This window comes from Carassius gibelio, chromosome A1 (assembly GCF_023724105.1).
Source record: "Carassius gibelio isolate Cgi1373 ecotype wild population from Czech Republic chromosome A1, carGib1.2-hapl.c, whole genome shotgun sequence".
NCBI classification, from domain to species: domain Eukaryota; kingdom Metazoa; phylum Chordata; class Actinopteri; order Cypriniformes; family Cyprinidae; genus Carassius; species Carassius gibelio.
The window spans coordinates 30813712-30836636 of NC_068371.1; the positions used below are offsets into that span (position 1 = coordinate 30813712).

Below are 22925 nucleotides of genomic sequence, written 5' to 3' on the forward strand. Positions count from 1 at the left end.
GTCTCTTCTCTCAGTTAATGGCTGTGAGTTTCTGTACCAGATGAATGTTGCTCTGTCAGTCAGAGTGCAGCTGCTTTTACATGTCAGACTGACATTATGACCCTCTGTCACTCTCTCAGGAGCCTCCACCTGAAGATCTGAACACAACACACACATTATATCTAGTGCTGCTGTCATACACTGATTATTATTCAACATAATGCACAGAAGAAGAGCTCAGCCTCATGAAAGTCACCTGTGACAGTAAGAGTCACTCCTGGATAACCAATCCATTTTCCACCAGGTTTATCAGTGATGAAACTGAACAAGTACAAGTGTTGGTCGTTCTGTGTCACATGACTCAGTCTGATGGTGCAGTTCTGCTGTTTGTCTCCCAGATACTGAAGCCTCTGACTGTATTCAGGATCCACAGACAGATCTGGAAACTCTTCATGTTTGTCTTTTTTCTCTTTCGTATTAGTCCAGAACACTTTCTCAATCTTATATCCAGTAGGGTATGTATAATTGCAGTTCATTATCACTGATGAGGTCTTTAGTGCACAGATGTGTGAAAGACTGTAACTCACACCCCAGTCAGCACTAGAAACCCCTGAAACACAGAAACAATAAAAATTAATATGTTTCCTTGAGTTACTGAGCTATGAATTTTTCCAGCTTTTAGTCCATGTGTTTTGTTGCAAACAAAAGTTATTATAAGCAGACATGTACACTAATTCTCATTCATTCTTGTGCACTGGGACAGATATTTAATCAGTATAGCACTACAGGCTTCCACAACACAATAATTACAGAGCAGAAAAAAAAAAAAAAAGTTAAAAAGTGCAGTGAAGTCAGAACTCATCAGAATTGCTCCACTATGGGTCAGTGTTGACATGCGGTTCAATTATTAGCCCTCAAAGGGAGCATTACACACTATAAAGACCTGAAACTGATTTCATAATGAATACATTAGACATCAGCTGCTTCTGCAAATGCTGAAATATTTCTCCCAAACAAAGAAAGAAGATGAGTGGAGGATGACGAAGAAGAGCAAAAATCATGCTGATTTTTCATGCTGCATAAATAATTAAATACCTTGAAAACAGTTCAGTATGACTTTGATCAGTGAATATAGCGTGAAGTGTTGCTGCATCATCAGACACTCACCATGAATCATGAGAAGAAAGATCCAAGGTAGAGGAGGAGCCATTCTGAATGACATCACCACAGCAACACCTACAACAACCAATAAACAATCAGTTACTGTTATACATACAATATAACATGATGGAAAATTAAATTGCTAACATATTTAAAGGGTTTGTAACATTAAGCACACAGAGGACAAATACCATTTAACTCAATAAAAAGCTCCAGAAGTTGATCTTTTTAAGTAAGTTTCAGTGTCTTCAATGTACTGTACATCTCCTTTTATTCCTCAAGATAGTGAGTTCACTGTCAATACTATAATAACTAATAGTCTGCTGAATTTTGAGGTCATCAATCAATACCGACTCCAAGTCAGAATATTGACTACAATATTTACAATAAATCAAACAAGAACAACAGAAAAGCAACAGAAGAATGCTTTACAAAAGTAATGTTTCCAAATGAAGTAAAAACAGATAGATTCAGAGTAGTTTTACCAGTTTCAGTGAGTCTCTTGTCCATCGGGTGTGAAATGATGAAAACAGAAAACAAATGGAGGAAGGAAATTTGCTAATATCCTCATGAACTCCTCATTAAATGTTTACCTGCTTCTTTCTCAGAGTTTCTTTGGCTCTTCATGCATCAAAACAATCAGCATGCAACATTTCAAACAATATCACTTTGTTACATTAATGCACCTATACTCTGCAAAACCATGAAACCTAACTAAAACCAGAAACAAAAAAAACTAAAACACAAGCCAGAAACACGGGGGCGTGGAGCTGGGAACTCTGGAGCAGTTACACAATAGTGATCTGAACAATTTAACACTATACACCCTCGAACAGTGACCTTAACAGCTGCTTACAAATGTGTGAAGATAAGTTAGATATCATTTCAAAGCTTAAAACCACAAAATTCATCACGTAAAACCATTTTTTTTTTTTTTTTACAGAAAGTTTTAACTTCTATAAATATTTGATACTTTCGTATTTTGAAATTATTCTACTCCTACAATAAAATGCTGATAGTCTTCTTTAAACAGAGTCCATTTATATAATCTATAATATAAATATTTTTTAATTATGTATTTTTTTTTTTTAATTTAATTTATTTATTTATTTGCTGAGGGCTAAAATCAGTGATTCAATATTAATCTGATATGAATCTGCCTGCAGCTCTTAAAACATAATTTGTCTTACTATTTCTGTTAAAGAAAATATTCCTCTACTGAAATAAGCAAGAAATATTAGCACACATCTGGCAGTCCTGCCTTCTGTCTTCATTAGTTTGAAAGAAACTCTGATGTTGATGTGTTTCTGCTAAAGTGAAACTGAAAGTAAACTGCTCTCTACAGGAAAAGCCTTGAATTACAGGAAGAGGAAAAACACATTGTGTGTGTGTGTGTGTGTGTGTGTGTGTGTGTGTGTGTGTGTGTTTAATGTATTTCTCATACAATTCTGCCAAATATTGTCATGTTATACTGATTTATTTCTCGTCATATTATGCGAACTAATTCACATTTTGTATTGTTTAAGTCACAGTTCATTTCTCTATATGAAGAGCTGGAGATAAGCAATATAATTATGGTTAAATATTGTGGATTCATTTGTAATTTATCCTAGAGAACAGCTTCATTTAGCAAACCACTCCTTCACAACCACCGTCAAATGCATTTTTTTTTTACATACTTCTTCATTCTCCCAGTTCACACAGACTTGAAGAATAGAAATACGAACATATTTCCAATCATGAATATGAAAGACGGCAGAGCCAATGAGAGTTTGTAAGGACACATGTAGCACCGCCTCAGGTTCAGCTCAACCCTGTTCTGCAGGATCTTCTTCATCTGAATCTCTTCATCCTAAATCCAGCGGATCCAGGCCACATACGATAAACAGAGCAGAAGGAAAGATTTTCTGTGAGTAGAATCACTAACATGATTCTTTCACGAACCTGTTGAATAGTTTAAGAAGACTGTTTTATAGCAGCATGCTTTATATTTGTCTCTTTTAACGCAACTAGCGGAAACGCGTGTGAGACGCTCGCGCTTGGGCTCTATTCGCATTAAACATTCGTATAATAAACGACATCTAAAATTCTGATTAGTCTTCTCGTTTCAGATAATGTATTCACTATGTGTCAGCACGATCTCGAAAAACAACACTGAGTGGTTGCAAAGTCTTAGTCACCAATTGACTAAGTTTAAATTGAAACGTGTAGTATTTATTATAAAGGATTAGAATCCGTGTAGGCTACGTCATGATTCGTTTTAAATGATGTGCCTCGTCATCTTTAATCTAAATATAACTTCCCCTCTGTTGCTACTTCTCCTCTCTGATGACGTGCAAGACAGACTGCATCATGTTCATTACTAATTTAAATAACCTTCTGCTTAACTGATGCTATATGTTTTAGTGATGGGTCGTTCTTGAACGATTCGTTCATTTTGAACGAATCTTTAATGTGACTCGGGAAGAACGAGTCGTCTCGGGAGTGATTCGTTCAGTCGCGCATGCGCAGTATTCTTTAGGTTCTGTTCTGGAATTAGTCTAGTTCACTTCTTTCAGTCAGCGCAGTCTGAGCCCGAAGGACAAATGATTAGTTCTTTTTTTATTTAATGTTTTATTGTTAATGCCAAGTTACCAAAGATAAAAGTACAGTGAATGTCAATATTACCAGAAAAGCAGTGTAAGAGTAAATAATAATTCTAATAATGATAATGATGATGATAATAATAATGACTATGCACCCGTTTGTAAGGAGGCTTGTAAATGAATTCCTCTATCCAGTGCTGTCACGTCCAAGAGGGTCTGGCTGCAGACTTGCACTTGCACGCTCAGACACTTGCACTTCCGCTAGTGACATCACTTGCAGTCTTTGTTTTTTATTTTGTTGAATTTTTTATTACTTTTTGTTTGAGTTTCTCAAAATTGTATAACAGTAGCCAGGTGGCGAAGACAAGAAAAAATAAATAATTTACAATGTCACTTGCAATCGCTACTTGCACTCTACGCTACCTGCGACAATAGCAATCAACACAAATCATGAATGTTGAATGAATGAAGCTGTGGTGGTGGTGGCCAGAACACCTAACACTTAACATGTCTTATTGTATTAAGATGCTATTAAAATATCAAATTAAATATACAGTTCATTATTTTAATGAATAAGTGCATAGTATTTTCCTCACATTCCGCAAAATGTGGCATAATGGACTAAGATGATAAAGGCTAAACTCAATATGCTTCTCTACATTATTAAAATGCATAACTATTGTATACATAAATTGTGAATTATAACAATTCCTTTTTTTTTTTTTTTTTATTGATCTTGAAAAAACCTTGCAGGAAAAAATATTTTTATGAGAATCATCCTCAGATTTAATCTCGAACTTGGTAAAACTATTATCTTTATTTAAACTGTTTCAAGTATTAATAATTTTCCTTTTGTTAAACTGGAATAAATCATACTGGAACTGTTTAAAGATCATGTGTGCTACGATAAATAAGTGACTGAATGATTTACAGCTTTCTGAGAAACCAAAATCAAGCAGAAAGAAAATGAATGACAGAGGTGAGTACTTACTTCATAAAGACACAAATGATCTACTAATGATCCGCACATTACATATCACTTTATCATATATATATATATTGCTTTCTCCATAGTTCCTCTGTTTTCAGATGAAGGTGCCATCGATTCATTTGGTAAGATTTATCTGCTTCATTGCTATGTGTTTGTAGTCTTTAGAAAGGATTCAATTGATTTTAACTCTGTCCAGATCCAAATGATCAAGATCTGTCTGTCTTCATAATAAATGAATTTTTAAAATAATAAATGTTGTTTTAAAAACCCGTCATGCCCTAGGTTTATGTAGTGTAGTGAGCTGTTATGTGTAAGTTTGTAGTGTTGTCAGCTCCAGGTTTTCAAGGTTAGCTTGGCTGCAGTTTAACTGTGTCCATCTGTCACTCCTGAAAACTAGTTTCAGAAAGACAATCTTCTGCGGTGCGACGACGGACACTAAATCAGACACACCGACATCACAACTACGAGCATCATGGGAGGACACAGCAATCCACAGAAGACAGAAGTATTTCTTTCACAGGCACCTTCACTGATCAAGCAGACATGCAATAAACATTTGTCAAATATAATGTTAATAACCAAACATTTGATTGTACATTGACTCGCACTTTCATATAACATTATCCAGAGAAACCAATGTTAATGATAAATCCCCTGTTATATTTGTACTGGCTACTGTATACAGGCCACCAGGGCACCATATAGACTTTATTAAAGAGTTTGGTGATTTTACATCCGAGTTAGTTCTGGCTGCAGATAAAGTCTTAATAGTTGGTGATTTTAATATCCATGTCGATAATGAAAAAGATGCATTGGGATCAGCATTTATAGACATTCTGAACTCTATTGGTGTTAGACAACATGTTTCAGGACCTACTCATTGTCGAAATCATACTCTAGATTTAATACTGTCACATGGAATTGATGTTGATAGTGTTGAAATTATTCAGCCAAGTGATGATATCTCAGATCATTATTTAGTTCTGTGTAAACTTCATATAGCCAAAATTGTAAATTCTACTTCTTGTTACAAGTATCGAAGAACCATCACTTCTACCACAAAAGACTGCTTTTTAAGTTATCTTCCTGATGTATCCGAATTCCTTAGCATATCCAAAACCTCAGAACAACTTGATGATGTAACAGAAACTATGGACTCTCTCTTTTCTAGCACTTTAAATACAGTTGCTCCTTTACGCTTAAGGAAGGTTAAGGAAAACAGTTTGACACCATGGTATAATGAGCATACTCGCTACCTAAAGAGAGCAGCCCGGAAAATGGAGCGCAGCTGGAGGAAAACAAAACTAGAGGTATTTCGTATTGCTTGGCGGGAAAGTAGCATATCCTATAGAAAAGCATTAAAAACTGCTAGATCTGATTACTTTTCTTCTCTTTTAGAAGAAAACAAACATAACCCCAGGTATTTATTCAATACAGTGGCTAAATTAACGAAAAATAAAGCCTCAACAAGTGTTGACATTTCCCAACACCACAACAGTAATGACTTTATGAACTACTTTACTTCTAAAATCGATACTATTAGAGATAAAATTGCAACCATTCAGCCGTCAGCTACAGTATCACATCAGACAGTGCACTATAGACCCCCTGAGGAACAGTTCCACTCAGTCTCTACTATAGGAGAGGAAGAATTGTATAAACTTGTTAAATCATCTAAACCAACAACATGTATGTTAGACCCTATACCATCTAAGCTCCTAAAAGAGGTGCTTCCAGAAGTCATAGGTCCTCTTCTGACTATTATTAATTCCTCATTGTCATTAGGATATGTCCCCAAAACCTTCAAACTGGCTGTTATTAAGCCTCTCATAAAAAAGCCACAACTTGACCCCAGAGAACTTGTTAATTATAGACCAATCTCGAATCTCCCTTTTCTGTCCAAGATACTAGAAAAGGTGGTATCCTCACAATTATATTCCTTCTTAGAGAATAATGGTATATGTGAGGATTTCCAGTCAGGATTTAGACCGTATCATAGTACTGAGACTGCTCTCCTTAGAGTTACAAATGACCTGCTCTTATCATCTGATCGTGGGTGTATCTCTCTATTAGTTTTATTGGATCTTAGTGCTGCGTTTGACACAATTGACCACAACATTCTTTTGCATAGACTTGAACACTTTGTTGGCATCAGTGGAAGTGCATTAGCATGGTTTAAATCGTACTTATATGACCGCCATCAGTTCGTAGCAGTGAATGAAGATGTATCATATCGATCACAAGTGCAGTATGGAGTACCTCAAGGCTCAGTACTAGGGCCGCTACTCTTCATGCTTTATATGTTACCCTTGGGAGATATCATCAGGAAACATGGTGTTAGTTTTCACTGTTATGCTGATGATACGCAGCTCTGTATTTCCTCGCAGCCTGGTGAAACACACCAATTTGAAAAACTAATGGAATGCATAGTCGATATAAAAAATTGGATGACGAGTAATTTCTTACTGCTAAATTCAGAAAAAACAGAGGTGTTAATCATAGGGCCTAAAAACTCTGCTTATAATAAACTAGAACACTGTCTAAGACTTGATGGTTGCTCTGTCAATTCTTCGTCATCAGTTAGGAACCTAGGTGTGCTACTTGATCGCAATCTTTCCTTAGAAAGCCACGTTTCTAGCATTTGTAAAACTGCATTTTTCCATCTCAAAAATATATCTAAATTACGGCCTATGCTCTCAATGTCAAATGCAGAAATGTTAATCCATGCATTTATGACTTCAAGGTTAGATTATTGTAATGTTTTATTGGGTGGTTGTTCTGCACGCTTGGTAAACAAACTACAGCTAGTCCAAAATGCAGCAGCAAGAGTTCTTACTAGAACCAGGAAGTATGACCATATTAGCCCGGTCCTGTCCACACTGCACTGGCTCCCTATCAAACATCGTATAGATTTTAAAATATTGCTTATTACTTATAAAGCCCTGAATGGTTTAGCACCTCAGTATTTGAATGAGCTCCTTTTACATTATACTCCTCTACGTCCGCTACGTTCTCAAAACTCAGGCAATTTGATAATACCTAGAATATCAAAATCAACTGCGGGCGGCAGATCCTTTTCCTATTTGGCGCCTAAACTCTGGAATAACCTACCTAACATTGTTCGGGAGGCAGACACACTCTTGCAGTTTAAATCTAGATTAAAGACCCATCTCTTTAACCTGGCATACACATAACATACTAATATGCTTTTAATATCCAAATCCATTAAAGGATTTTTAGGCTGCATTAATTAGGTAAACCGGAACCGGAAACACTTCACATAACACCGTACTTTCTACATCATTAGAAGAATGGCATCTACGCTAATATTTGTCTGTTTCTCTCTTGTTCCGAGGTCACCGTGGCCACGAGATCCAGTCTGTGTCCAGATCAGAGGGTCACTGCAGTCGCCCGGATCCAGTACGTATCCAGACCAGATGGTGGATCAGCACCTAGAAAGGACCTCTACTGCCCTGAAAGACAGCGGAGACCAGGACAACTAGAGCCCCAGATACAGATCCCCTGTAAAGACCTTGTCTCAGAGGAGCACCAGGACAAGACCACAGGAAACGGATGATTCTTCTGCACAATCTGACTTTGCTGCAGCCTGGAATTGAACTACTGGTTTCGTCTGGTCAGAGGAGAACTGACCCCCCAACTGAGCCTGGTTTCTCCCAAGGTTTTTTTCTCCATTCTGTCACCGATGGAGTTTCGGTTCCTTGCCGCTGTCGCCTCTGGCTTGCTTAGTTGGGGTCACTTCATCTACAGCGATATCATTGACTTGATTGCAAATAAAAACAGACACTATTTCAACTGAACAGAGATGACATAACTGAATTCAATGATGAACTGCCTTTAACTATCATTTTGCATTATTGAGACACTGTTTTCCAAATGAATGTTGTTCAGTGCTTTGACGCAATGTATTTTGTTTAAAGCACTATATAAATAAAGGTGATTGATTGATTGATTGATTTATTTGTCCATACTATGGGAGTCAATGGCTGCCGTCAACTGTTTGGTTACCGTTATTCTTCAACATATTTTATTTTGAGGTTTGGAAAAGGTGGAGGGTGGCTAAATAATGACAGACTAATTATTTTGAACACGGTTAAAAAGCTTTGTCTAATCCAGACATGATCATGTGACTGACAGGATCGGCTCCATCTGAACTCAGGATTGTGCTGCTGGGTAAAACTGGATCAGGAAAGAGTTCAGCGGGAAACACCATCCTGGGCAGAGAGTATTTCATCAAGGCTGTTTCTCCAGGATCGGTTACTGAGACCTGTGAGAGAGGAGAAGCACAGATTGGTGAGCGGATCATCTCAGTCGTCGACACGCCAGGCCTGTTTGATACACGGATGTCAGAGGGGGAAATGAAGAGTGAAATAGTGAAATGTGTCTACACGTCTGCTCCTGGTCCTCATGCGTTTCTGCTGCTCATCAGACTGGGTGTGAGATTCACAGAAGAGGAGAAAAACACAGTCAAATGGATTCAGGAGAACTTTGGAGAAGAAGCTACTCAATACACCATCCTTCTGTTCACTCACACTGATTATCTCAAGGGAAGACCTTTAGATCTGTACATCACTGAAAGTGAAGATCTCCAGGCTCTCGTAAATAAGTGTGAGGGCAGATATCACCCATTTAACAACGAAGACATGAGGAACCGCGATCAAGTCACAGAACTGCTGGAGAAGATTGAGATCATGGTGGAGAAGAACGGAGGACAGCACTACACTAATGAGATGTACCAGGACGCTCAGAGAAAGATACGCAATAGAGCACAGTTCTGTAAGTGCTTTTGACACATAATACCACCGTGACATAAACTGATGTTTGTGAATAAAATCTGTTCTCTGTGCCTGTGTCACTTCATTTCCAATTGATAGTGTTGAACCTAAACACTCAGTTAATTCACAATCTGATTGACAGGGGCTGAAAAACCTCGCTTTGTGCTGCTGGGTAAAACGAAATCAGGAAAGACCAGCGTGGTAGAAACCTTCCTGGGCCAAAGGAGATCTGACAGCAGAGAGCTAGAAGCTTTCGTGTGTGGAAAGAGGATGATAATAATTGACACTCCTGGACTGATTGATGCACCAGAAGAGAAGATGAAGGAAGAAATCGAGAAGTTTGTCTTCATGTCTGCTCCCGGTCCTCATGTGTTTCTGCTGGTGATCAAACTGGACACGAGATTCACAGACGAGGAGAATAACACCGAGAGATGGATTCGTAAGAACATTGGAGAAGATGCTTTATGTCACAGCATCGTTCTGTTCACTCACGCCGATCATCTGACGGGGAAAACATTAGATGAATATATCAGAGAGAGAAGCCTTCTCCAGTCGCTGGTTCAAGGCTGCGGTGGCAGATTTCACTCATTCAACAACAAGAATAGAGATGATCACAATCAGATCTCAGAGCTGCTGGAGAAGATCGAAAACATTGCAGAGAGAAACCAGTGGAAGTTCTACACAAATGAGATGTTTAAAAACATGATTCAAAAAAAGATCTTTAATGAAAAACTAGAAAAAACCCTAAATAAAGTCACAGCAGGAGCAGCACCAGCAAGTGTAGGATTGATAACAGCAGGTTTGCTAGCAGAGCCAGTCGTAGCACCAGCGCTAATCATTGCAGGAGTTGTGTTTGTGGTGGGAGCCGCTGGAGCCTTTGTCTGGAGAAAATGTGGCAAAAAATCTGTTTGTTATGACATTCTGGATAGCAGGAATTAAAGTTCTTCAAATCCACTGAAAAAACATCCACTGAATGAATTCTGCACTTCACTAATTCTCTCATAATAACCATCGAAGTGCAGATCTGATATAAGCATCAGTACTGGAGCCGTGCATTAGGTCTTAAAGTGACAGCAGCCTGATATACCTTTTATTCTTAAATGTTAGTGTTACATGGGTAAACAAAAACAACAGAAAATATAACTACTTTATTTTCGTTTTATTTTGTTTGCTCTTTAATTCCAGAACTGTTATCTTAGTAGTTAAATGAAGCGACAGTTAAAGTGATATAAAGTAGTCTGACAAAAAAAAATAAAAAAAAATAAATCTAAACACACACAGATGTTAGATGTTAGGTGTTAGATGGCATGTGCATTTATTAGTAAGTGGCCAAATTAACCTGACCTTATGTTTAATATGTCTAAAGTTTTTCTGTTTTTGGTTTTTATTTATATAATTCAAATCTGATCTTTTATTTATGTTTCCACTGTGCTATTGTCACGCACACCAGCTGGAGTGCCCTTGATAGCCACCAGAGGGAGCTCCATTCAAACTGTTGCTCCTCTGTCATGGACTTCATTCCCCACAATCCTTTGCACATACGCCTTGTTCTTTCAGTCGTTCTTTGCTAAGTCTTGCAGGTCTCATTATGTCATTTCTAAGCCTTGTATGCTGGTTTTGATCATCAGTCTGTTGTTCTGGACCCTGTCACTGTCTGTTTGTGAATGACCTTTGTCTGTTTTTGGACTACTTCTGTGGATTAACCCTTCAATAAATTCTGTGTTTGGATCCTCAACCTTTCGGTCTCTTTCTGTGTTTTTCAGTTTTATATTTTTAGTTTAATGTTGGTGATTTTGTATAGTTGTTATTTGTATTCAAATGTGAATAATAAACTGCAAAAGACCACTTTTTAAACATGAATCCTGCATATCTCTGTGTCAGACGTGTTTTCATCTACGACACTTTCACTGTTTTCAGCATCTATCATCTCAACTTTCAACTTTATCTCCAGAGCTGCTCTGATAATAATAATAATACGTTTATTTTTATAGGTTAATAATTGAAATTATATATATATATATATATATATATATATATATATATATATATATATATATATATATATATATATATATATATATATACACACACACACACACACACACTTGTCTTAAATTATAAATCCAGAGAAATTAAAACAGACAGAACACCGAAATTCAGAAGAAAAAACAAAACATTGTAAAATATTACTAAAATATTAAAATGGTATAATACTAAAATAATAAATGTCACAGTTTTTATTAATTCAGTTGACATAGAAATGCTTTTAGAAGATTACAATTTAATTATACAATTTAATTTATATATAATAAAATGTTTTATGAATTCAATTGACAAAAAAAAATCATTTTTGATTATTAAAATTGTATCATAATATTTAATAAAATTATACTATTTAAATGTAATTAAAACAGAAAACACTTCATTTGAGAAAAAATAACCCCCCCCCCCCCCAAAAAAAGTTAAATTGCATACTATGTATGATTTACAATAATTAGACATGCTTTTTGGTTATAATTTATTTTAACCTTTAATCAGAATCCAGAAAAACAAAAACAAATAAAACACCCAAATTAATGTACTCCAGAAATATTAAACATAATCCATTTCCATGATCCAAAAGTACAAACTGTAGTAAGCATTGATCACTGTTATAATTATTTGAGGCTCCTTGGACAGTTTTATCCCCTATAAAGGGTCCCTGACAGAGATGGGTAATCCAGGGGCCAAAGAGTAAAAGTCCTGCCATATTTTTAGCAGCTGATTTCATCAGAGGAGGAAACAAGTCATTCCTTCCAAGACACAAACTAGTCTTGAGTCAAATCCCAAGTCCTCAAAGAGTTAAAGTTAATGAGATAATTAAGAGACTAATTAAATGATGATTGTGCATTAGTGATGAACACCTGCTGTTATTGAGAATTTTTATAAATTTGTTTCACAGCAAATGCATTATTGTTTTACAGCAAACATTTGTGTAATGCTGATGCAAATCTTGATCTAGCAGTTAACTAATGCTTTTGATGACTGTATGCTCTTGATTCAATTTATTGACGTTACTTTTAAATAAAATAATTTCTGTATTAGTGATTAGAGAGGACTGTTGTCTGTTCACTGCTCTGTGTGTGCACTTTCGATTTATAGCAAAAATAAAAACACAGTTTGGGATTAGTCATTTAGCCATGACTATTTATCATATGATCCTCAACAGTGGTGAAAATATTTATTCATACTGCAGTGCATTATGGGAGTCTTTAATGTATTGCAATATGAAGCATTTTGTTGATTGTCACCGTTGTAGAGCATCATATGCTGGTTCTTGATATCTGTGTGTGTGTCTAAAAAGCAAGCACTGGAGTTCAAATTTCTATATGCGTTCCCCAATTTTAAAATTCACTCCCTACAAATATTAGAAGAATGTTTTTTTGTTTTTGTTTTTTTTTTGTATGCTGTAGTTTCACTGGGATTATTTCACTGAGACTCAAAACCTAAACATGTGAAAAGAGAGAAAAAAACATTTTATATATATATAAACAGAAGTAAACCAGCTCAGTGTGACTACATGTTCTTCATACATCACAGATCTCTTTTTTCCTCAGCAATACATGAGGAGCTACAGAAAAGATCTGACACAACAAATCAAGGGTCAAGAACACAACTAAAGCAAACACTGATCTCCATGATGGTGACATCATTTTAACCAATAAAACATCATCATCTGATCCTCTGTAGTTCTCAATAACAGCAGGTGTTCATCACTAATGCACAATCATCCATTAATTAGTCTCTTAATGATCTCATTAACTTTAACTCTTTGAGGACTTGGGATTTGACTCAAGACTAGTTTGTGACTTGGAAGGAATGACTTGTTTCCTCCTCTGGTGAAATCAGCTGCTAAAAATATGGCAGGACTTTTACTCTTTGTCCCCTGGACTACCCACCTCTGGTCCCTGACCCCAAAATACTTTGATAACCTGTTCCCGTGAATCACAGACGTCCAGCAGAGAGCGGCATACAAAAGAGGGAAAGAGTTTACTCTTTACATCATATTAATAAGTGTTAAATATCCAGCAGAAAGTCTGTAAACACAATCTTGTTCTCTAAACACCTTCAGTAAATGTATTTAAATTAACTTAAAGAAAAAGAGTACCGTTTTTCTGTAGATTAAGTCCAGTAATGTTGTTCTCTTGCTGAGGGAGGGACATTGATATTTCTGCAACTGTGTAAAAAAAAAAAAAGGTGTTAACCACACAAAGCCACATATCTAAAGTTCATGTGTTAAAACAGTCATGTGTCTGCTGTTGATCTGATGAGCTTCAACACGGTAAGACAAACACACTCATACTTCAATGAAAACTGATGATTATTGCTCATATAACACACGAGTCTTAACGTGAGAAATGTTAAGAATAGGGAGATGTAGATGTACTGTTCATGAGTGTATAAGAGCTGATTAATGCTGTATTATAGATATATTTGACGCTGATGTCGGTCAGAATGGCTCCTCGTCTTCCTCTGATCTTTCTGCTCATGATTCACGGTGAGTCTCTGTTACATTCACATTACAAACTCTCTGATTGTTTTATTTAAGACCTCACGATGAGCGGCTGATGAACACTTTCTTCTGTCCTGTTCTCACACATTTCCTTTTAAACAGGAAGTTTAGCTGAGAAACGTCACAGGACTTTTATAAATATCCAGAAGTCTTCTGTTATTCACTGGTCAGTGTCATGTGATTTAGCGACGTGTTCATTGTTCAGAGCATCTGATTGGACCAAAAGTCAGTGCAACTTTAGAATATTTTTGGCTCATGATCTCAGAAGTGAACATGTTAAATAGTTCAGTAGCTCATAGATGAGCAGATCTGATAAATGTGAACTAAAACCCAGATTTTGATGTCACTGGGTATTGTATAAATAAACTTTAATAATTTTCTTACTTAGTCTTTTTTTTTCATTAGTTGATAGTGCAGCATGTTAAATACAGCTGATTTCCTGGTTCTTTTTCACTCCTTTGTCTCTGTGCTTTTATTTTCTGCTTTTCTGCAACACCTTTCATAAAAACTGATGATCAACTTCACATCATTTATCACTCATTTGCTTATATTTCCTTGTAATGAGTTGCTGTTTTCAATGAAGAAGTATCATCGTCTTCATTTTCTGTTGTAGCTGATAAAACATAATTTTCCTCCTGATGTATTCTGTGTTTCAGGGGTTTCTGCTGATTGGGGTGTGAGTTACAGTCCTTCACACATCTGTGCACTAAAGAACTCATCAGTGATAATGAACTGCACTTATACATACCCTACTGGATATAAGATTCAGAAAGTGTTCTGGACCAAAAACCCTGTAAAGGGTAAAGAGACTCCAGATCTGTCTGAGGATCCTGAATACAGACAGAGGCTTCAGTATCTGGGAGACAAACAGCAGAACTGCACCATCAGACTGAGTCATGTGACACAGAACGACCAACACATGTACTGTTTCAGATTCATCACTGATAAATCTGATGGCGTATGGCTTGGTCATCCTGGAGTGACTCTTAATGTCACAGGTGACTTTCATGAGGCTGAGCTCTTCTTCTGTGCATTATGTTGAATAATAATCAGTGTATGACAGCAGCACTAGATATAATGTGTGTGTTGTGTTCAGATCTTCAGGTGGAGGCTCCTGAGAGAGTGACAGAGGGTCATAATGTCCGTCTGACATGTAAAAGCAGCTGCACTCTGACTGACAGAGCAACATTCATCTGGTACAGAAACTCACAGCCATTAACTGAGAGAAGAGACAGAAACAATCAACTCCTGCTGCAGTCAGTCAGAAGAGAGGATGCAGGCAGATACAGCTGTGCTCTACATGGACACACTTACATCTCTCCTGCTGCTCAGCTCAATGTCTCCTGTGAGTACATATAGACATTTCATCTTTAAAATTCCCACACACTTGCGCGCAATGACGGATCCGAAACGAAGGTGGATCGCGGACCCAGCGTCCGTTTTGGACCCGCACATTGAAACATGTATCCGCCACGGACTCCTAAAAATACTGTCTCATCTGGCCAAGTAACCATGTTAGAGATCAGTGTCTGCTTTAGTTGGGCTCTTGACCGCCTTCGTTTCGGATCCGTCATTGCGCGCAAGTGGACGCCGATACGGGTCCGTTTCGGAAGCCGCGATACCTCCGTGGCGGATCCTTTTGCTGTGTGGGTTGCCTTGTGAATCTTGTCATGATTACATATCTCTGATTTTTTATAATCTCTTGTCATTTCTCCAAAATCATAACTCAAACAATTATTTCATGAACAACACTGCTTCAGTGCTACTTTAAGAACCCCTTTGCGTGCAAACATCGCTGACGGACCCAGTTTATTATTGTTTCACTTTCACAGCACATTAAACATCACTCTCTTACTTGATCTGGACAAACTGTGTATCAATTGAAAGTTTAAAGACTCTAGCTTCGATATTTGACCAATATTTTGATAAAACATTGTTGCAGTGACAGATATTTAGTGATTTATGTCAGGAGTGCAAAATAATAAATCCGTATTATGCCACATTTTGAATAGAAATTCACCACTCACTCATATTCAGTCACGTCAGCAGCGGTTTATTTGTGTTCACATAGACTCACTGAACAGCGTCAATAAGGATTTATAGACCAAAGATGCATATCTGCGGAGATATATGGATATATTTACTGATGTTTACTTCATATTTCTTCAGACAGAATCGTCATTTCTATTCATTTTCCACTGATTTACGCGATCTGATGATAAATAGCCTCTGCCAGAGCATAGACATTAAAAGAAATGGACACAGCGACCCCATTGGAACTCAATTGAGACAAATGAAGCCCAGTTTTAGCGTTTTTTAGCACTTCCGTTTCTGACGCGCAGACTCAAACGAAGCTTGACGACGTCAGCAACCTGTCTGGCAGATGTAAATCTTCTAGTAGCTGTGCGTGCAAACTGCCATCGTTAATCTTGCAGAGACGGCGAGCTTGAGCGGGGAGTTCTTTGTCGTGAGTGAGCAGGAGTAAGTATTCTGATTAATTATTTTGTATAGTGTTTTAAAATATAACGCCAGTACGCCATATTAAGTTAATTGCCTGCGAGCTTCTCCTCCTGTCTGTACGGTAATGCGACAGAGAGCCGAGTGGTTATGACGCAATCGTCAGCCTATTTTTTACAAAAACTGTTTATACGGGGCCATAATGTAACATAGAAGGTAATGGAGCCCTTTATACATTGTCGTGTATCTTTAGAAATAAATAATGGACAAACAGAGTCTTTAAACGCCTCAGATGTAAAGTTATTCGCTGTCAAAGTGACGCCAAAATGAATGGGAGTCAATGGGAATGCTAACGCAAGTGAAGTTCTGCTAAAAGATGGCAGCCCCCACCCGACTTCAACTTCCGGTCGAGTTCCTTGCCCCTTGGTGCCAGAGCCGTCTCTGTTTGTTTGCTTCCGTGTACTCGAGCTGTGACCCAGAAAGACTCTGATTGGACGTTTGGGTTGTCAATCTGACAGTCCCAAAACCGGACAGCGTCAGATCGTGTCACATGGTTCATGAACAGTTCCTGGTTCATATCTGCTCACAACAACACTGAAACACCTCTATATACACGAAATATCCGAATAATAAACCCGCGATTACGATAGAAAAGCTTGGTATGAGATTTTCTTGAGATCTGGGGCATTTTATAAAATATATAAAAAAATGTACATCGGAAATGCTAACTTGTGCAGCGATGAAAAAGGCTACAAATAGCATATTTTTACAATAGTAAACGAACAAATTCCACCCCTGATCGCTAAAGGAAGTTATTATAAACACTCGATCGGGGTTTAAAGTGAGTTTTGTATAAAAGTGTACTAACAATTTCATAAATTGTCAGATGTAGCTTGATGCTAACGTTAGCACCAATGCTACTAATAGCAGGTGCTTTTCTTCTTCATAATGCATTTTTGTCTCAATAATTCACTTAAGGTCGTAAGAAAATGTTTTGTTGTATTTTTATAGTAAGACTTTTGATAAATAAGGGCTAAATGCAAAGAGAGACTGAAGTGAGATCGCTGCTTTGTTGCTTTGTAAAGCCTGAAAAACCACAATCAATGCTAATAAAGGTGGAATAAAAACAAAAGAATAATGATAAAAGAATAATGCGGATAATGTGTCGTACCTGGCGGAGGTGTGAAAGACTCGTTTGGTGAGAACAATACAACGAATCGGGGAGTTTTGCAAAGACAACACACATACAAAATACACAGAAGAGTTTACATGTGAGATCTTACAGAGATGACAAGGGCCATACATCAATCTGATTTGCCTTCTCTAAAAAACACACATGACATGGCCTTAGAAAATATTTCATAAAATTCACAGTTTTACAGATTCGATTATGACATTTCTAATGAAGTTTTGAAAGACTTGTGGCTTTAGCTACACTCTATTTCTAAACTCATATCTTACATCAACACATTTTTAAATACATTTAAAAAATATGTTTTTAATATTTTTATTTTTGTTTTTATGTTTGAGCTTATATATCTCTATTATCATAACAGTCTGAGTGATTCTGATTCCTGAACAGTAAACTTTAAAGTGTCAGCTTTGTGAACATATGTTGAATATGTATCTAGTCAGAAAGAATCATGAGCAGAAACCTTTTTATTTTGGGTATGTCATTTCTTTCTCCATGCCAAAAAAAGAGGTGCCTAGAAAGGGGTTAATACTCTGTATTGTGGAAGCACATGAACACAGAGCAGTGTTTAGTTATCTCTGGGGACTTGTGAAGTATTACATCAATAATTACCTGTGTAAATTACTTATGACTGACACATATGAATCACAGTAAGTTTATTTATCATGTAATCAAACTGATGGAAAATTTATTACATAGTTAAATATTTGTTAAAGAAGTGTGTAAGCAAAAGATATAAACAAACAATCTTACTTTTCTTGACAGGCCTGTACGAAATTAAAAAGTTGTCTTTCTTCTGGACGGTCAAACTAACTTTTAAACACATTAGCATCAAATCAGAAAATACTATTTAATACTGGATCTTCATTTTCAACAGTATCTAAAAGAAAAAAGAAAAAAAAGAAAATGCAATGTCTAAGTTTGAGAAGGAAACTGTTTACAAATGCAATGTTTCGTCAATGAATAAAAATGTATATAAATACAGACTATACCATGAAAACTTCCACCAGAGAACTGTAGATCCTCCATCAGTCCATCTGGAGAAATAAAGGAGCGAGATTTAGAAATCTCTTATTCATAGGTCTTATGCAATGACAAATTTGTTTTTGTATTCTTCTGTTTTAGATCCACCAAAGAGCGTCTCAGTGTCCATCAGTCCATCTGTAATAGTGGAGGGAGATTCAGTGACTCTGATCTGCAGCAGTGATTCAAACCCTCCTGCAGAAATCAGCTGGTTTAAAGGAGGAACATTTGTAGGATCTGGAAGAATCTACAGCATCTCAAAGATCAGCTCTGATCACAGTGGAGAATACAAGTGTAGATCCAGCAATGAACATGGAGAGAAATACTCTGATGCTGTGACTTTAAATGTCATGTGTGAGTTTTATGAATCATATTCTATATTTTAAACACACACACCTGCTTTATTTGTCAGTATATTTTGTGGTATCTAGTCTGATTAAAACTAAAGTGACAAAAAATAACTAGTGATGCTTGGAAACACAAGAATGATTCTTCTGATTTATAAACAGTGATAGATTATGGATAGTGTGTATTTCTGGTCTCAGTCCCGCTGTCTGTGTGTGTGAGAGACTTTCATGGAGAAATCAAATCATATGAGTGACACACATAAAGAAACTCACAGAACAAACATACTGAGGTCAAAATTAAAAATGTTTTGTTTATTTAAAACAATGTAGTTAAGTAACATCTGTGACAAGATTTCTGCTGAATATTTTCACGATCGCAAATGTTTCATTGATTTTAGTTCAACAAACAAGTAAAGTATGAAGTTACTTACATTTGAGACACAACTGCTTTGTTCTGTTTCACCAACAAAAACATTTCTGAACAAAGATCAGAACAGAATTATTGCACAGTGTTTTTGTTCTGAATGATTCAGTTTTGAAGGAAGCGGTTGAATGAATCAGTGATTTACTGTTTAGTCTCATCTTTAGAAGTATGCATTTTCCTAACATTTCTTATTTGTATATTACAAATGTTATTTAAAATATTAATCTCATTACATTATTTACTGCAACTGTAATTTTGCTGTGTAAAATATTTAACTTGATTGGTAACAGCGCTGTAGTACATAATTAATTTATTGATTAATTGTAAGAATTAGGCATGAAAGATATGAAAATTTCACTGTATATAATAATAAATAACTTTTTTGACAGAGATAGTACTCTGTTTTCTTTACACATTAAAACACATTAAATATATGTATATGTACAACGTATTTTTATCACAAGTTTGGTCTTAAATTTCACATAAAGTGGTATTAAAAGGTTCTTCAAAACACTGTAAAACCCAACATGTAACTTAACTCAAACCGTTTGAGTAAATAGATTGCCTTGATTTACATCATGAAAGTTAAAAAACTTTGCATTTAAGTAATTAAGTGATTGACTAAATGCTGATTGAGAATTAGTGATGAACAGCTGCTGCTAACAAACAGAATCACTGAAGAAAAGAGAAACACAAGAACTACTACAACTGACTTCAGACACAGACTTAGATGAAATCAACTGAAATAAAATACATGAAATCTCTCAAGATCTGATTAAACAACCCCACAAACAGCATCAGCAGCTCCACTTATTAATAACCAGACTGACTTTATTTCTGTCAGACGTCTACAGAAGATCTTATTGAGAATGAACTAAGGTTTAGATGTTGATTTATTGTTTCATTTGAAGTAACCATGTTAGAGATCAGTGTTTGCTTTAGTTGGGCTCTTGACCCTTGATTTCTGTCTTAGTCTTTTCTCTGGCTGTTATAACCGTGTGTTTCTGAAGCATATTTGTTGTAACTCGAAAACCTTGTATCTCAGACCTCCTTTCTCTTTTCTTCAGTGATTCTGTTTGTTAACAGCAGCTGTTCATCACTAATTCACAATTATCACTCAGTTAATTACTTAATTGCAATGTATATCTTCTTTCAGTGAACTCAACTGAATTAAGTTCAGAGTACTCATAACTGTTAGTTTTTTCAACTTAAATGGTTTAAGGCAATCTGTTTACTCAAACGGTTTGAGTTAACTTTACTTGTCGAGTTTTACAGTGTAGTCTTAATTTAACTTGTTTATATCTGCAGACACCCTGATTAATATAAAACCAGAAAACACTGTGAAATACTGGGCCTTTTCAACAGTCTCTAAAAAAAGATAATTTCTAAGGCTGAGAAGGAAATTGTTAACAAATGCAAATGCTTTGTCAATGAATAAAATACATAAAAATTATTGTAGTCTCTCTCTCTCTCTCTCTCTCTCTCTCTCTCTCTCTCTCTCTCTCTATATATATATATATATATATATATATATATATATATATATATATATATAACTGTTAGATGTGGTGAAATATTGGAGTGAAATGGGATTTAAAAGTCTGTGATTTCAAATTAACTTTGTTAAAACTTTGTTTTGATTTTTTTTTTTTTTTCTGTTTTAGATCCTCCCAGGAGCGTCTCAGTCTCCATCAGTCCATCTGTAATAGTGGAGGGAGATTCAGTGACTCTGATCTGCAGCAGTGATTCAAACCCTCCTGCAGAAATCAGCTGGTTTAAAGGAGGAACATTTGTAGGATCTGGAAGAATCTACAGCATCTCAAAGATCAGCTCTGATTACAGTGAAGAATACAAGTGTAGATCCATCAATGAACATGGAGAGAAATACTCTGATGCTGTGACTTTAAACGTCATGTGTGAGTTTTATGAATCATATTCTATTTTTAACCTGCTTTCTTCATTATTTGTCAGTGTATGTTGTGGTATCTAGTCCTGATAAACGTACAGTATGGTGTGTATGTTTGTCTGTATTTCAGCAGTCAGATGTTTCTCGTCAGTAGCTCTAGCTGTTTCTGTTTCTGCTGCTGTTTCTGCTGCTGTTTTACTCGGTGGAGCATCCGGTGCTTTCATGATGCACCTTTGGTAAGACGCTCCTTTCGGAAATAACTGCTCCATGCTTTCAGTGTTAAAATATACTTGTTTACCACACATGCATGTATAACAGTTAAAATCTACCGTTATTACAGTAAGTGATGTGTGTGATTTCATAAAGTTGTGTTTATTAAAATGAATCTATGAACATTTCTGAACAACATCTGTAGTGACACAGACTATTTGTGTACCACACGGGAAACACCACTGACAGTGTTTCACTCCTCTTCCTCTTCAGTAAATACACTCCTGGCACTCAGACATAACACCATTATATTCTGATATATCACCTCCTATAGAGGACTCCTAAACCACAAAAACACAAGACAACACGAAACAACACAATCTAAAATATGTGAAATAAATTCAGTATAAACAATAACTCTCCTACAACATTATTGTAGAAACAGGTTCGTTCAGTCACTGATCGAGGTCCTCCAACATCACAGCAGATCAGGATATGTAATATCTATATGAATCTCTTTAAATGTGCTGTTTATTCATCTTTCTTCTGACAGTCTTACTAAAAGGATGAACAGAAGATCAGCTATGAAGGAGTCTGCGGTGAGATGATCAGTAATTTACAGTGTTTTTCTGCATGAGAGATGTTTCCCACAGCTGCTGTATGAGCCGTACACAGATATGAAGAGTACAGGACACCTGATTCTATAGTCCTGGATTCAGTAAACAGTTCCTCTCAATAATAAACTCAGTGCAGTTACTCTTTCAGATTTTAAACATGAACTCATCTACTTCTGTCTCTGTAGATCTCTGATCCCGGTGAAGACACATATACAGCTCTTGAGCTCAAGTCCACGACCTCTGACCTCTACGACACACTCACAGTAAGTGAGACGTCAAAGTCAGATCATCATCACAGAAGATCACATGACCATCTCTCGCTCTCTTCCTCACAGACCGTTCGTCCCAGAGCTCCTGAAGACTCTTGATCCTAAACATGAGAATCCATCAGTAAGTGTCTGATCTGCAGCTCATCTCAAGATAATCCAGAAAACTCTCTTCAGTTGTAGTTTGATTGTTTTATCAAGCTTGTGGAAGGTTTATAATGTTGTTGATGAACTTCAGTCAGTCGTTCTTCTTCTTCTTGTTTTTTCAGATCAACAGGAAGATGATGCAGTGAGAGGCGGAGCACAGAGGAACCAATCCTGAGCTATGTGGGTGGAGCCACATATGATTGACAGCTGTCATTAGTGAAGAGTTGGTGAAGCCTTTTATTTCTTTATAGTTTAGGAAAAATGATGTAACAGTA

General features: G+C 36.5%; 4 protein-coding genes across 6 annotated transcripts in view; 2 read left to right on the forward strand and 2 right to left on the reverse strand.

The window, feature by feature from the left end:
• LOC128026593 (B-cell receptor CD22) overlaps positions 1–1997 on the reverse strand; it is a 62428-nt gene extending 60431 nt beyond the window's left edge. Inside the window, exons 1-2 of the mRNA XM_052613866.1 lie at positions 1626–1997; positions 1147–1215 (exon numbers count right to left, since the gene is read on the reverse strand). Coding sequence (XP_052469826.1) covers positions 1147–1215; positions 1626–1650 — 94 coding nt within the window. The 5' untranslated portion in view covers positions 1651–1997. The remainder of the gene's footprint in view (positions 1–1146; positions 1216–1625) is intronic.
• LOC128025880 (B-cell receptor CD22-like) overlaps positions 1–22925 on the forward strand; it is an 84012-nt gene that overhangs the window by 10834 nt on the left and 50253 nt on the right. The window contains exons 4-6 of the mRNA XM_052612502.1: positions 15158–15406; positions 18836–19087; positions 21169–21420. Coding sequence (XP_052468462.1) covers positions 15158–15406; positions 18836–19087; positions 21169–21420 — 753 coding nt within the window. The remainder of the gene's footprint in view (positions 1–15157; positions 15407–18835; positions 19088–21168; positions 21421–22925) is intronic.
• LOC128027257 (B-cell receptor CD22) overlaps positions 1–22925 on the reverse strand; it is a 198603-nt gene that overhangs the window by 3646 nt on the left and 172032 nt on the right. The window lies entirely within an intron of this gene.
• Positions 2842–22925, forward strand: part of LOC128026906 (GTPase IMAP family member 9) — a 53848-nt gene continuing 33764 nt past the window's right edge. The window contains exons 1-6 of one of the 3 annotated variants that reach the window (XM_052614359.1): positions 2842–3049; positions 4659–4704; positions 4800–4838; positions 5114–5221; positions 8872–9510; positions 9652–10308. In XM_052614359.1, coding sequence (XP_052470319.1) covers positions 4692–4704; positions 4800–4838; positions 5114–5221; positions 8872–9510; positions 9652–10308 — 1456 coding nt within the window. In that variant the 5' untranslated portion in view covers positions 2842–3049; positions 4659–4691. Of the gene's footprint in view, positions 3050–4658; positions 4705–4799; positions 4839–5113; positions 5222–8871; positions 9511–9651; positions 11245–22925 lie in introns of those variants that run through there. The other 2 variants (XM_052614211.1, XM_052614405.1) reach the window with 2 other exon arrangements.